The sequence below is a fragment of the Meles meles genome, chromosome 16, assembly GCF_922984935.1.
Source record: "Meles meles chromosome 16, mMelMel3.1 paternal haplotype, whole genome shotgun sequence".
In the NCBI taxonomy this organism is placed as follows: Eukaryota; Metazoa; Chordata; class Mammalia; order Carnivora; family Mustelidae; genus Meles; species Meles meles.
Window position 1 is genome coordinate 15,758,372 of NC_060081.1, and position 14,497 is coordinate 15,772,868.

A 14,497-nucleotide genomic window follows, 5' to 3' on the forward strand; every position below is an offset into this window, starting at 1 on the left:
AAACAGGAGGAAGTAGGCTCCCTGCTGAGCAGAGAGCCCCATGCAAGGCTCGATCCCAGGACCCTGAGATCATGACCTGAGCTGAAGGCAGAGGCTTAACCCACTGAGCCACCCAGGTGCCCCTCTTCTGCCCATTTCTTGATTGGATTATTTGTTCTTTGGGTGTTGATTTTGATAAGTTCTTTCTAGATTTTGAATACTAGCCCTTTACCTGATATGTCATTTGCAAATATCTTCTCCCATTCTGTCGGTCATCTTTCAGTTTTGTCGACTGTTTCCTTTGCTGTCCTGCACTGGTTATTGAACATGAAAGATTCTGCATACAGCCCATGATAGACAGTGCCGCTCTTGTCACAGTGGGAGGTTCCAGGTGCACACATCTGTTCCTGGGAGCCTGGACATGTTTTCTTGGGTTCACTTCGTACCAGTACCCCATTATCTTAATAACCGTAGCTTTGTGTCACACTTTATCTTTTGAGTCAAGTCTCCTTATCTTTTCCAGAAGTGTCTTGCTTTCTTTGAAAGGCTCTTCTCTGCCATATGACTTTTATAATCTGCAAGTTGAGTTACACACACATTTACCAGTGAGGATTTTTACTGAAATTGCATATATAGACCCTAAGTGCATAGCCCAGTGAATTTTGACAAATCTATGCACCTGTGTAAGCAATACCGAAAACAAAATCTAGAATATTTCTGTCATCCCAGGAAGTTTCCTTGTGTCCCTTTCCATTTGGTCCCCCTTTGTTTCCAAGGTTTTCCAAGGTAAACACTGTTTTGATTTCTGTTGCTAGAGAGGAGAGTTGCCTACTTTTGAACTTCATATAAATGAACATATACCGAATGTGTCTCATTTCTTTCATTCGGTGTTTTTTATTTCATTCATATTGTTGCTTAGCAGTAGTTTTTTCCTTTTTACGTCCAAGTTATGTGAACACCCCATCTGAAATGGATACAAATGAGTAAAACTGAGCTGTTTCCTGTTTGGGGCTATTATGAGTAAGGCTGCCGTGCATGTTCTGGTAAAAGTCTTTTTGCAGATATTGATTATATACTCAAGAGAACTGGAAAAATTCAGAGTGGAATTATGGAATAACAGCATAAATGCATGTTTAACTTTATTTTAAAAAAAGTCAGATTTCCGCAGTGATGACACCATTTTGTTTAATTGAAATGTAGTTGACATATAGTATTATTAGTTTTAGGTATATAACGTAATGATTTCACAATTCTATACATTACTTCTTGCTCACCATGACAGGTGTAGTCACCATTTTTTGCCATACAGTGTTACTACAATATTATTTTTTTTAAAGATTGTATTTATTTATTTGAGTGGGAGAGAGAGAGGAGAAGGAGCAGAAGGGGAAGGAGAGGGACAAGTGACCTCCGTGCTGAGCAAGGAGCCCAGCATGGAGCTCGATCCCAGGACCCTGAGATCATGACTTGAGCTGAAGGCGGACACTTAACCGACTGAGCCACTCAGGCGCCCCTACAATATTATTGACTATATTCCCTGTGTTGTACCTTTCATCCCTGTGACTAGTTTATTTCTGTAACTGTAGATTTGTACTTCTTAATCCCTTCACCTATTTCACCCGTCATTCCAATCCCCTGCCCTCAGGGAAGCTCCAGTTTATTTTGTGGTTCTATCTCTATTTTTTTTTGTTTGTTTGTTTTGGGGGGGGTTGTTTTTTGTTCTTAGTTTTGTTTTTTTGATTCCATGTGTAAGTGAAATCATATGGTATTTGTCTTTCTCTGTCTCGCTTACTTCAATTAGCCTAATACTCTCTGGTTCCATCTGTGTTGCTATAAGGTACTTTTTATGGCTGAGTAATATTGTAGTATGTATATTTTATATAGATACATGCACACATATATGTAACATATATACATATCATGTCTTCTTTATCCATTCATGTATCAGTGGGTGCTTGATTCCTTCCATGTCTTGGTTATTGTACATAATGCTGCCGTAAACATAAGGGTGTGTATATCTTTTTGAATTAGTGTTTTCATTTTCTTTGGGTAAATACCCAGTAATGGAATTACTAGATTGTATGGTATTTTTATTTTTAATTTTTTTTTAAAGATTTTATTTATTTATTTATTTATTTATTTATTTTTTTAAAGATTTTATTTATTTATTTGACAGAGAGAGATCACAAGTAGGCAGAGAGGCAGGCAGAGAGAGAGAGAGAGAGGGAAGCAGGCTCCCCGCGGAGCAGAGAGCCCGATGCGGGGCTTGATCCCAGGACCCCGAGACCACGACCCGAGCCGAAGGCAGCGGCCCAATCCACTGAGCCACCCAGGCTCCCGTTTCTCATAGTAGTTGCATCAATGTACATTCCTACCAATGATCCATGAGGGTTCCCTTTTCTGCACATCCTCACCAACATTTGTTATTTCTTCTTTTGATACTAGCGGTTCTGACAAGTGCAAGGAGACATCTCATGGCGCCATGATTAGCGATGTTGAGCATCTTGTCATGTGTCTGTTGGCCATCTGTACTACTTTGGAAAAATGAACGGTCTTCTCATTTTTCAACCATATTATTTGTTATTTTGGTGTTAAATTGTCTAAGTTCTTAATGTATTTTGGATATTAACCCTTTACTGGATATATCATTACAGATATCTTCTCCCATTCAGTAGATTGCCTTTTCATTTTGTTGATGATTTCCTTCACTGTAAGAGCTTTTTATTTGGCATAGTCCTAATAGCTTATTTTTGCTTTCATTTCTCTTGCCTAAGGAGACCTATCTAGAAAAATGTTGCTAAGGTTGATGTCCAGGAGATTACTGTCTATTTTTTCTTGTAGGAGTTTTATGGTTCAGGTCTCACATTTAGGTCCTTAATCCATTTTGAATTAATTTTTGTGTATGGGTATAAGGAAACGGTCCAGTTTCGTTCTTTTGCATATAGCGGTCTGGTTTTGCAACACTATTTATTGAACAGACTGTCTTTCCCCCATTGTATATTTTGCCTCTTTTGGCCATGTAACTGTGGTTTTATTTCGGGGGTCTCTGTCCTGTTCTATTGGTCTATTTGTCTCTCCTTGTGCCAGTGGCATACTGTTTTGATTACTACAGCTTTGTGGTATATGTTGAAGTCTGGCATTGTAATATGTTCAGCTTTGTTCTTCTTCCTCAGGATGGCTTTGGCTATTCAAGGTCTTTCATGGTTCCATACAAGTTTTAGGATTATTATAGTTCTATGGAAAATACTGTCGGTATTTTAATAGGGATTGCAATGAATCTGTAGATTGCTTAAAAGTATGGACATTTTAACAATATTAATTATTCCAATCCATGAGCATGGTATGTGTTTCATTTGTGTTATCTTCAGTGTGTTCTATCAGTGTTTTATAGTTTTCAGAGTGTAGGTCTTTTACCTCCTTGGTTAAATTTATTTTTTGGTATTTTATTTACAATACAATTGTAAATGATATTTTTTAAAAATTTCTCTTTCTGCTACTTCATTATTAATGTATAGAAATACAACAGATTTCTGTGTATTAATTTTGTACCCCGTAACTTTACAGAATTTATTTATCCTAATGTTTTGTTTTGGTGGAGTTTTCAGGGTTTTCTGTTTATAATATGTCATCTGCAAACACTGACAGTTTTACTTCTTCCTTACCAATCTGGATGATTTTTATTTCTTTTTCTTGTCTGATTGCTGTAGCTAGGTCTTCCAATACTGTGTTGAATAGAAGTGGCAAGAGTGGACATCCTTGTTTTAGTCTTAGAGGAAAAGCTTTCAGTTTTTCACCATTGACTATGATGTCAGCTGTGGGGATGGTACCATTTTATACAGCTTCCAACAATGTATGAGATTTTTAGTTGTTCTGCATTCTCATTATCATGTAGTGTTGCCAGTCTTTTTAATTGTAACCAGTCTAATAGGTGCGAAATGTTATTTTATTATGGCTTAAGATAAGTTTTTCTGATGACTAATGGCGGTGAACATCTTTTCATGCTCTTATTGGTCACTGATATACCCTCTTTTTTTCTTTTAAGTTTATTTATTTTAGGTAATCCCTACACTCAACATAGGGCTTGAACTCATAACTCCAAGATCAAGAGTCACATACTCCCCCAACTGAGCCAGCCTAAAGCCCTTCATATACCTTCTTTTCTGAATTAAAAATAAAAAAAGTTTGTCTCTTTATTGATGGTTTGTAGAAGTTTTTATATATTCTAGATATGAGCCCTTTGCTGGATATATGTATTACAAATTTTCTCCCAGTCTGGGGCTTGCCTGTTCATTTCTTTAATGGTGTCTTTTAGTGGACACAAGTTTTTAGCTTTTATGAAATCTGGTTTATCAACTTTTTTTTATGGTTAGTGCTTTTTGCATCCTAAGAAATCTTTATGTACCCCAAGGTCTCAAAGATATTCTTCTGTGTTTTCTTCGAGAAGCCTATAATTTTAGCTTTTACTTGTAAAAATAATTTGATGCAGCTCAAATTAATTTCTGTATATGGTGTGAGGTAGGAATATTTAAGGTAAATTTTTTCCCTCATAAGGTTATCCAGTTGTTCCAGCACCTTTTATTGAAATGACTTTTGGTATTTGGTACTGGTGCCTTTGTCAAAAGCTAATTGAATGTGTATGTGTAGGTCTAATTTTGGACTTGATCTTCTGTTCCATTGATCTGTTTGTCAATCCTAATATCTTAATTACTGCAATTTTATAGCAGTTTCTGAAACAGTTAATGTAGGTCTTTCAAGTTTCTTCTTCATTTTCAAGATTGTTTTGATGATATAGGTACTTTAATAGCCATTTCAGTGTTAAAACCAGCTTGTCAATTTTTGCAGAAAAGTCTGCTGAGGTTATTATTTAGTCTTTCTTAATGTCGGTCAATAAGATTTTATGTTTTTCTCCATAAAGATCTTATACATCTATGTTAGATAATTCCCTCATATTTAATTTTTTAATATTATTGTAAGTATCCTTTTTGGAAGATTAAGTTGCCTAATTGTAGATGGAAATGCAGTTTAGTTCGATATGTTGATTTTTTTTTAATTAAACAAAATTTCTAAAATTTTAGTTATTCTAATAGATTATTTGTGAGTTTCCATATAAACAGTAATAACATCTCTAAATAATTACAGTTTTATGTCTTTGTTTAGAGGTTTTGATAACTGTTCCTTAATTGGCAGAAACTCCCAGTACAATGTTGAATAGAGATGGTACATTAGTTTGCTAGGGCTGCCATAACAAAATACTATAAACTGAGTGACTTAAACAACATAAATTTAAAAAATAAATAAATAAATAACATTTAAGTTTATTGCCTCACAGTTCTGGAGGGTAGAAGTCTCAGTTCAGGGTGTCCCCTGAGTTAGCTACTTCTGAGGGACTCTGAGGGACTCTTTTTTTTTTTTTTTTTTTTTAATTTTTATTTCTTTGACAGAGAGAAATCACAACTAGGCAGAGAGGCAGGCAGAGAGAGAGGAGGAAGCAGGCTCCCTGCCAAGCAGAGAGCCCGATGCGGGGCTCTATCCCAGGACCCTGGGACCATGACCTGAGCTGAAGGCAGAGGCTTTAACCCACTGAGCCACCCAGGCGCCCCTGAGGGACTCTTTTGTAGGTCCCTTGGCCAACCTTCCTGTAGCCTCAGGAGTTCCTTGGTTTGTCAGTGGTCAGCTGCCTGTGTTTTGACGTCTTTCCACTATGTCTGTCTTGCCTTGTATCCAAATTTTCCCTATTATGTAGTGACACCTGTTATATTGGATTACACCTCTCACCAATGACCTCATCTTAACTTGATCATCTTCAATGACCTGGTTTCCCCATAAGGTCCTATTTACAAGTAGTGGGATTCAGGACTTTAATGTATGTGGGGGCTATAATCTACACATAACAGATGGTAATAGTCTTGTTCCTTGTTTTATGCTTTTTCTCTTTTATTTTGTAAATGTGAATTAAACCAACAGATTTTATTACCTTAAGCCAATATCACTTGCCAGCTTATTCATACTGTGTCTGTGTGTGTTCAGTGTGCTAATAGTTAATACTTTTGCATGTTGATTTTTAAGTAAGAATGATTAGGATTTTCTTTTTTCTATATCCTTATCAGGTTTGGATAGTGAAGTTATACTTTATACTGGCTTTATAAAATGAAGTGGGACATATACCTCTCCTATTTTTTTTTAAATTCTCCAGAACATTTATTATTTCAGGTTGGTATTATCTGATTCCTAATTGTTTGGTAGAACTTGCTGGGAGGGCCGTGTGGACATGATACTTGCTTTCTGGGACAGAGTCCACAAAAACGGGATATATAGCTGGTGTTGCGTTGCTTATAAACTCATCTGAATCAGCTCTCCTCGGCTTCTGGGAGCCTCTGGAACTTTTGTAATGGATCTTAAGTCAAGAACATGGAAAAACATTTTTGAAGCTCACGGTTAACCTCAGAATTGCTGCTGCCCTGCTTGGTGTGTAGCAGAAAGAATGGAACTGCCATTTTTTGAGCTGAGATTTAAGAAACGTAGAGAATAGGAGGGAAGATGCCGGAGCAGCAAGAGACTTTCAGAGGGGCTGCAGGCGTGAATGGAAAGTTAATGTTTTCTGTATGCCTGTGTGTAACAAAATTTGGATTTTCTCATTAGCATTTTCAAAGACATTCACTTAGATTCTAATGTCACCAGCGGTGGTGTGTAGGCTCTCAAGGTGGTAGAAAGTCATTACTGATATTTTAACTTGGTCCTTAGTACATACTGTTTTACACTGTTACTTGCTTATTTTTCTAGTCTTTCTTCCGTAGTGAGATTGGGATACTCCCGGGAAATGGAACAGTGCCCTTTTTTTTTCCACACATAGAATTGCTTATTGTGTATGTAATGTCATCCTTACTTAAATTGCTCTCTGTGTACTAATATTTTTCAGTCTCTTTCCTTCACCAGATTTTGCAGTTTTGAGAATTGCAAAAATACAGATTTTGCAGTTTTGAGAAAAATATTAAAATGTTGCACTTTCAAATGACCATACTTTTAAGGGGATGTTCTATCAAAAAGTCTTAAGTTTGAGATCACATAATAGAGTATGAATTGTACATCTTGGAGAAATTTTCAATTTTATTACCATGTTAAATCCTCTCTGGCTTCAGACCCCACTAAGTTGGACTTAATGATAATACAGAGAGGCATGACCTACAGTCTATCTTTTTATGATTCATATTGTTTCTAAGTGAGTTTATCCCGTAAATTAGATCATGGAGAAAATTTCCCTGCTGCTTAAAGGAATAAACCACTTTGAAGTACCAGAATATTATTTTGTCAGCTTTCAGTTACCCCTGTGTGATTCTGTTTTAGCAACTGTGAAGTTTGTAATACATTGCTGATAATTGGGAGGCTGTGCATTAGCACCCCAGGACTTATTTATCCCCTAGTTCAAGTTGGTACCATACACAACATCTCCCCAGTTGCCCTCTACCCTGCAACCTCTGCTAAGCACCACTGAACTCTATTTTTATGAGTTTGACTTTTTAAGATACCACATGTAAGATCATGCTGTGTTTGTCTTCCTCTGTCTGACTTATCTCACTAGCAGAAGGCCTCTAAACCCACCCACCTTGTTGCATTTCTTTCTTTCTCAGGGATGAATAATATTCCATTGTATATACACACCACACCTTCTTTATCTATTCCTCAGGGGAAAGATACTCCTGGCCTGTGAGGGAAAATGCAGAATCTCTGGACAGCCTAATGGGATTCCTTTGAAGTTTACAATGTTCCCTCCCTCCCCTACACACCTCCTCTGCTTTTAGAATTCATTCTTTATCCTTGATTTCTAACAGTTTTTTGTTTTGTTTTGTTTGTTGGTTTTTTGTTTTTTGTGGGGTTTTTTTTTGCATTGAGATAATAGGGTGATCTGTTAGCTTTGGGAACTTGGATGTTCAATTCTCTCCCCAGGTTTGGGAAACTCTCAGCTATTATTTCTTTAAATAATTTTCTGCTCCCTTCTTCAGAAACTCCAGGCATTCCAGCATTTGTTCTTTTGATGGAATCCTGTTGATCGCTTTGGCTTCCTTCACTCTTGATTCTCTTCTCTTTGTCCTCCCCAAGCCGGGTTGTTTCAAAATGCCCATCCTCTCACCACTTATTCAGTCCTCCAGACACTTTACTCTCCCGCAGGTGCTCTATTGCATTTTTCATTTTACTCATTGAGTTCTTCAGCCTCAGAATTTCAGCTGGTTTTTTTTTTTTTATGATTTCTTTATCTTTGGTAAAAACCTCGTTTTGCTCATGTATTTTTTTTCAAGGTTTCATTGAATTGGCCGAGTTTTCTCGTGGCTCACTGAATTTCTTCAGAGCAGCTACTTTGAAATTTTTACCAGCTAGATCACACATTTCATGCCTTTGAACTCAGTTTTGGGGGAGTTCTTACTCTCCTTGTGATGGCACGTTTCCTTAGTTTGTCACGTTCCTTGTAGCTTTGCGTTGCCACGTTCACATTTGTGATCCTGGCAGCTCCTTAAATCTGTACGAGTTGCCTGGAGATGGGTGTTCTGGGCCGCCGCCGTGGTACGCGGGTTCTTGATCCCTTGGCATGGAAGCGTCCACTCTGCTCCCTTGCTCCCTCTTGTGGTGGGATTCTGAAGCTTTTATGTCTTCTGCGGTTCTTACAACTCACCAGCCGGCTCCTGGAAACCTCTCCTTTGTTTTCCTGAAGGTGGCGCTGTGGCTCGTTTGTGGTTTCTCCTTGGCCGGCAATCTAGGCCTGCTGTCTGAGGGGCTCTGGGTGTACTGGGCTCTCTCCCATGCTGCACATGCGCAGGAGCTGCTGCACGGTGGGTGGAGGTGTGGGTCTAGTGCTCAGGCTTTGGGGGTGCCTGGAGACGCGCTGGTGAACTCCCTGGGTGTGGTGCTCCCACCGGCTGGTTGGGGACTTTCTGCTGCACACCGTCTCCTTACTGCCCTTGGAAATTCCCACTGGCCTCCCTCCCAATCTCCTCCTTTCCCGCAGCCACGGACATCCAGCCTCTGTACTGTGGGCCCTGCTGGAGAGCAATGGGAGTCCGTCGCCGCATCCCACACCGCTGGGGTGGCCCAGGCTACCGCACCCCTGTCCTACCCCCTGCGGCAGAGACCGCCCCAGTCTGACAGATCAGTCCCCGGCAGTGTGTCCTTGCCAAGCACAGCCCTGGGAAGGTTTCTCTTAACGCCTCCTCTGCGGTGACTGATTGGCCAGTCTGCTCAGATTGTTGTGTGGCCTTGTGTGGTGTTTGCTGCAGTGGCATGCTGGAAGCTCCCCTGGGGAAGGCTGGACTTGTGCACAGTCTGCCCCTTGTGTGCATAGCCACGCCCATCGGCATCGTGCAGGTTTCTCCCCAGCTGCAGGGACAGGGGTCTGGCAGGGTTGGTGGCCATTTGGTGGCTCCACTGGTTCCACAGCCCACGCTGAATTCTGCCTGCCTGTTGCCAGGTGTGCGAGTGGGTGAGGCTCCCCTGGGTCCCATGGTGTGCGGTGCTAGATGCTAGCACCCGGCGTGGGGCTTTGGTCTGTGGATGGATGTCTAATTCCTTGTGAAAAGGCAGGATAAAAAGGAGGAACATCTTAGCCACCATGATGCTGACATCAGTCTCCTTCAGCTTCTTATAAACCACATTTTTTTTCCAAGGCCTATAGTGGGGAACTTTAGCAAGACTTGAGTAGTTGTAGTTATCAGAGAGTAAAACATTTCTTCTTAAACACTCATACTACAAAACTTTTAAGTAAACCAGATGCTTGTCTTACAGCTCTAGCTCTCCTCTGCCTCGTCCTCTGTCCCCCCAGTCCTTAGACTAAATACGCCGTGTTTGCATATATTCACCACAGACGTGTCTGCTCATCTCTCACGTGAAGCGAAGACACCACACCTCGGAAGAGTTAAGTAGGAATTTGCTTATGAGTGGCGGCAGCCTGTCTCTCTGTTCCTTCTGCAAAGGGAAGGGTACAACTGACCCTTCGAACAGCAGCGTGACTCTGTCATGCAATTCTAAAAGACAGCCATTACTGATCAAACAGGGAAGGCAGCGGTATTTCATAACCCCTCGCTTTCACAGACTTAGGATTTCTCCATGTCTACATCTTAATACCTGTGTTTTACACTTTGGCACTGAAATGGGGAAAAAAAACATCATCTAGGTTAGGTTTTGTGGTTCTGTTTGGTCATGACAAATAGGTGGCGGTCTTTAAAAACAGTTGGCGTCAGACTCTGAAGCTTACTTTTCCCCCAACCCTCGCTTTCCCCAGGACCCTGCAAGTTCCGGCGGCCCCAGATAGATGGACAGGATTCCTTCCTCTGTGATGCCTTCCGAGCCTCACGCCCCACTTTCTTGCCTCTTTTCCATAGTCTCTGTTAGGGCAGCTCATGTAAATGAGTATGACGGTGCCTGGGGTGGGGGAGGCTGTGTGTGAGTGCGTGTCCGGCTTACATTTCAGTCTGTCCTTCAGCATCAACAAGGTGGACACTGGTTCCCTAGCTAAGGGCAGAAGACAGCATTGTTTCATCTCTCGGTACCCAGCATGGGAAATAAAGCCCGAAAGTGGGCTGGGGCTTTGAGTCAGATGTATCGAAGATTATTAGATCATAAACTTTTATTGGGTCCTTGTTATGTCCTCAGACATTAAGTATTTTATATGAGCTCACTGACTTAACCCTCAAAATATTGTTATGAGGCAGCTGCCCTTATTACACTCATTTTACAAATGAGGAAACTGAGGCATGGAGAAGCCACCAGGTGACTTTCCAAGTCACATAGCCAGCAAGTGACAGGAAGGAACTCCGATGGTGTACAGCAGAAATGGCTCATCACCAGACCTGAGATACCATCCTTCCTGGGGATTTTATTGGCAGGAGACTGGAGTTCTCCTTGTGTAGCTGTTGCTGCCCCAGTAGGCAGGGGAATATAAGAAATGATAGCATTCTACATTCTTTCTTGAATATTTCAAAGAGATCTTCTAGCTTTGGCTAGAATGCCTGAAAGGATTAAGGAATTTAGTCTCTCTGGAGGCGACCCTACTTCTGGACAGCTCAAAGTGACGGAAGAGTCCAGCGGGCCTCCCCTAACTTCCGTGAACCTTCTGCAGACCTCTGTGGAGCTCTTTCTCTCTCCTGCTTCTGTGGAGCGGGGAGCCTGTGTGATTGCCTTCCTGCGGGCTGAGAAGTCAGGGAAAGGCCATCTTGCTCATTTCTGCTGCCTCTGACTTGGTGGTGTTTGAAACCAGAGTCCTCTTCAGAGGCTGGGGCAGTCGGTCTTCTAGCGGGAAGCATCCCTTAACTGACATGTCAGTGACCTTCTCACAGGTCTCTAGATCTCTCCTCCCCTGGTGGATGTAGAGATTTGAGGCACATCTTTACCACGCACGAACACCTCTCCTCGGAGAGCCAAATCCGGTGCTGGGAAGAACACCATGTGCCAGGTGCAGCCCCTGCCTCAGTGTTTCTGACAAGATCTGTGGGGCAAGGTTTAACCAGCTGAGGCAGCCGCATCCCACTGTTCACTGAAACACTCAGCCAAGTGGCCAGAGAAGCTCAGGGGAAGATCAGTGAGGACCCTTGTTGCCTTTTTCCAAATAGTTTCTGTTATGTTGTCTTGGGGCAGATCTGTGTGCTGGTCTTCTGTAGCACACAGAAGCGCTTGGTCCTCTCCCAAGAGCAACCTGAGGAAACTCCATGGACTTCTCGGCTCCACTGAGAATGGGCGGGATGGCCTTTGTCAGGAGCCCACACAGGTGCCCCCCTGCTGCGGTCTCCCGTTGCCTGGTGGAAGGAGACCCAGAGGGAGAGCTTTTCACCCCGGTACCGTTTCTTAACAGTGTCGGATAGTTTCTTTCCACTGAAATCATAACTGAGGAAGGAGGTATATCCGTTGTGACCTGACATGCTTCTGCTTGGCGTTTGCTCCCCTGAATTAACGTCCCGGTCCCTCTCCCCGCAGGTCACCAGCAGACATGATGAGCACCAAGGCCTTCACGCTGGTCTCTGCCGTGGAGTGGGAGCTGCTGGCGGGCGACAAGGAGCGGGTGCACATAGAATGCGTGGAGTGCTGCGGGAAGAACCTTTACGTGGGCACCAGTGACTGCGTCGTCTACCACTTCCTATTGGAGGAGCGGGCGCTGTCCACCGGGACGGCCACCTTCTCTGCCACCAAGCAGCTGCACCGACACCTCGGCTTCCGGAAGCCAGTGAATGAGCTGCGAGCGGCCTCGGCCCTCAACAGGCTGCTGGTGCTCTGTGACAACTCCATCACCCTGGTCAACATGATGAGCCTGGAGCCCGTGCCCTCGGGGGCGCGCATCAAAGGGGCCGCGGCGCTGGCCTTGAACGAGAACCCTGTGAACGGGGACCCGTTCTGCGTGGAAGTCTGCATCATCTCGGTCAAGCGCAGGACCATCCAGCTGTTCCTGGTGTATGAGGACCGGGTTCAGATCGTCAGGGAGGTGTCCACGCCGGAGCAGCCCCTGGCTGTGGCTGTGGACGGCCACTTCCTGTGCCTGGCTCTGACCACGCAGTACATCATACTGAACTACAACACGGGCTTCTCCCAGGACCTGTTTCCTTACTGCAGCGAGGAGAAGCGCCCCATTGTCAAGAGGATCGGGAGACAGGAGTTCCTCCTGGCAGGTCCCGGAGGACTGGGTGAGCCTCCACCAACCTCCACCTCCCGTCTGTTCTGTCCATTCCTTTTGCCTTACCTCCGTGAGCCCTAGCTGTGAGAGAACCCAGCTGTGAAAATAGGTACTCGTGAGGAGTATTCGCCAACACTAGGGATGCATGGCGAGACACAAACAGAATTCTGGACCAGCGTGTACTCTAACGTTCCCCTAGATGTCCAGGGAATATAGGGCCCATGGAACAAAACTAGGCCAGTCACAAGGTAGAGCCAGCTTTCTTCTGTGCTAGCAGAGCCTCGAGATGACTCGGGGAGAAAATTCCTTTAAGTAAATGACTACAAAATAAAAATCCGTAAGCCTTCCGTATAAGATTTTTTCCACGTGGGCGGGTTTGTCAGGTTGTTTGTATTCTTCGTTATGGAAAGGAGTGGAGCTCACTTAGACATAATTTCAAGTGTGACACCCATTACTGAACGGACTGCAGTTTCATCCCACCACACTGTCTTGTCACCAGCCCCCGAAAGGGCTTTGGCTCTGTCGTTTGGCCTCGTGAATTCCCTGTGCTGCCTTCTCGAAATTCAGGCTCAGAGCTATTCATGGTGTGGGTGACTTGTATTTTCTTTCAGTCACGGACGGCTCATTTTAGGGTTCGTGTGTGTCTGTGACACACAGTGGGTGCTGGGAGGGTGAGCACCCCCCTCACTCCCAGTGCTCATTAACCATAGTCTGTGTGTAGGCATCTCATTTCAGGTGAGGGGTACAAACGTATCTTCTGGTTACAACAAAAGTTGAGTCACAAACTCTAGTCAGTGAACACTTACAGATTTTTACTTTTTTAAATCAGTTTTATTTTTTTGATCCATTTTGGGTTCACAGCAGGATTGAGCGGAAAGCGCAGATTTCCCATATACCCACTGCACAACCCCCAGACACACACATCCTGCTGCACCATCCGCATCTCCCCACCAGAGGGCCGCATTTATGATAATGGCCGTATCTACAGGGAGATGTTATAACCTCCTAAAGTCTGTAGTTTACATCAGGGTTCACTCTCAGAGTTGTACGTTCTTTGGGTTTGGACAGATGCATAATGACACGTATCCATCATCGTGGTACCATAGAGAGTATGTTCACTGATTCTCGGTGTTCAAAATTCTTGTCTTCTACCTGTTCATCCCCTATACCCCCAATCTCTGGCAACTGCTGATCTATCCAGAGCGCCGTGTAGTTGAACTCATACAGTACATTACCTTTTCATATTGACGTCTTTCACTTAGTAATATGCATTTACGGTTCCTTTGTGTCTCTTTGTGGCTCAATAGCTAAGATTTAAAAAAATACATATATATATATATATATATATTTATTTATTTATTTATTTGAGAGAGATAGAGAGAGAGCGCGCACGTGCACAAGCAGTCAGAGCGACAGGCAGAGGAAGGAGGTGAAGGAGGCAGAGGGAGAAGCAGGCTTCCCACCGAGCAGGGAGCCTGACATGGGGCTCGATCCCAGGCCCCCGGGATCATGACCTGAGCCAAAGGCAGATGCCTCACTGGCTGAGGCACCCAGGCACCCCATGATAGTTCAGATTTTTACTTTTTAGAGAAAATATTCTTTCCCCAGCCACCTTTTTTTCTTAACAAAAATTCCCAATTTTAATAAAAATTTGTGTTATGGAAAACATAAGTAAAGAGAATATTATAATGAGCTCAAATGTACCCATCGCTCAGCTCCAGCTGTTATGAATTCCTTGCCAGTTGTTTGATTAATACACCTCCCCGTTTCCCCTGCTCAGTTATCATAGCATTATGGGCCTGATAGCACTTCTCCTAGAAACCATTCAGTGTGAAGTTCTAAGTTCCTTAAAAAAAAGAAAGAGAAAAGGAAAGA

At 43.0% G+C, this 14,497-nt stretch overlaps 1 protein-coding gene across 1 annotated transcript in view; it reads left to right on the forward strand.

Annotated features, from left to right (window-relative positions):
* Positions 1–14,497, forward strand: part of TGFBRAP1 (transforming growth factor beta receptor associated protein 1) — a 65,169-nt gene that overhangs the window by 13,358 nt on the left and 37,314 nt on the right. The window contains exon 2 of the mRNA XM_045980980.1: positions 11,932–12,632. Within this exon, the coding sequence (XP_045836936.1) occupies positions 11,945–12,632 (688 nt within the window). The 5' untranslated portion in view covers positions 11,932–11,944. The remainder of the gene's footprint in view (positions 1–11,931; positions 12,633–14,497) is intronic.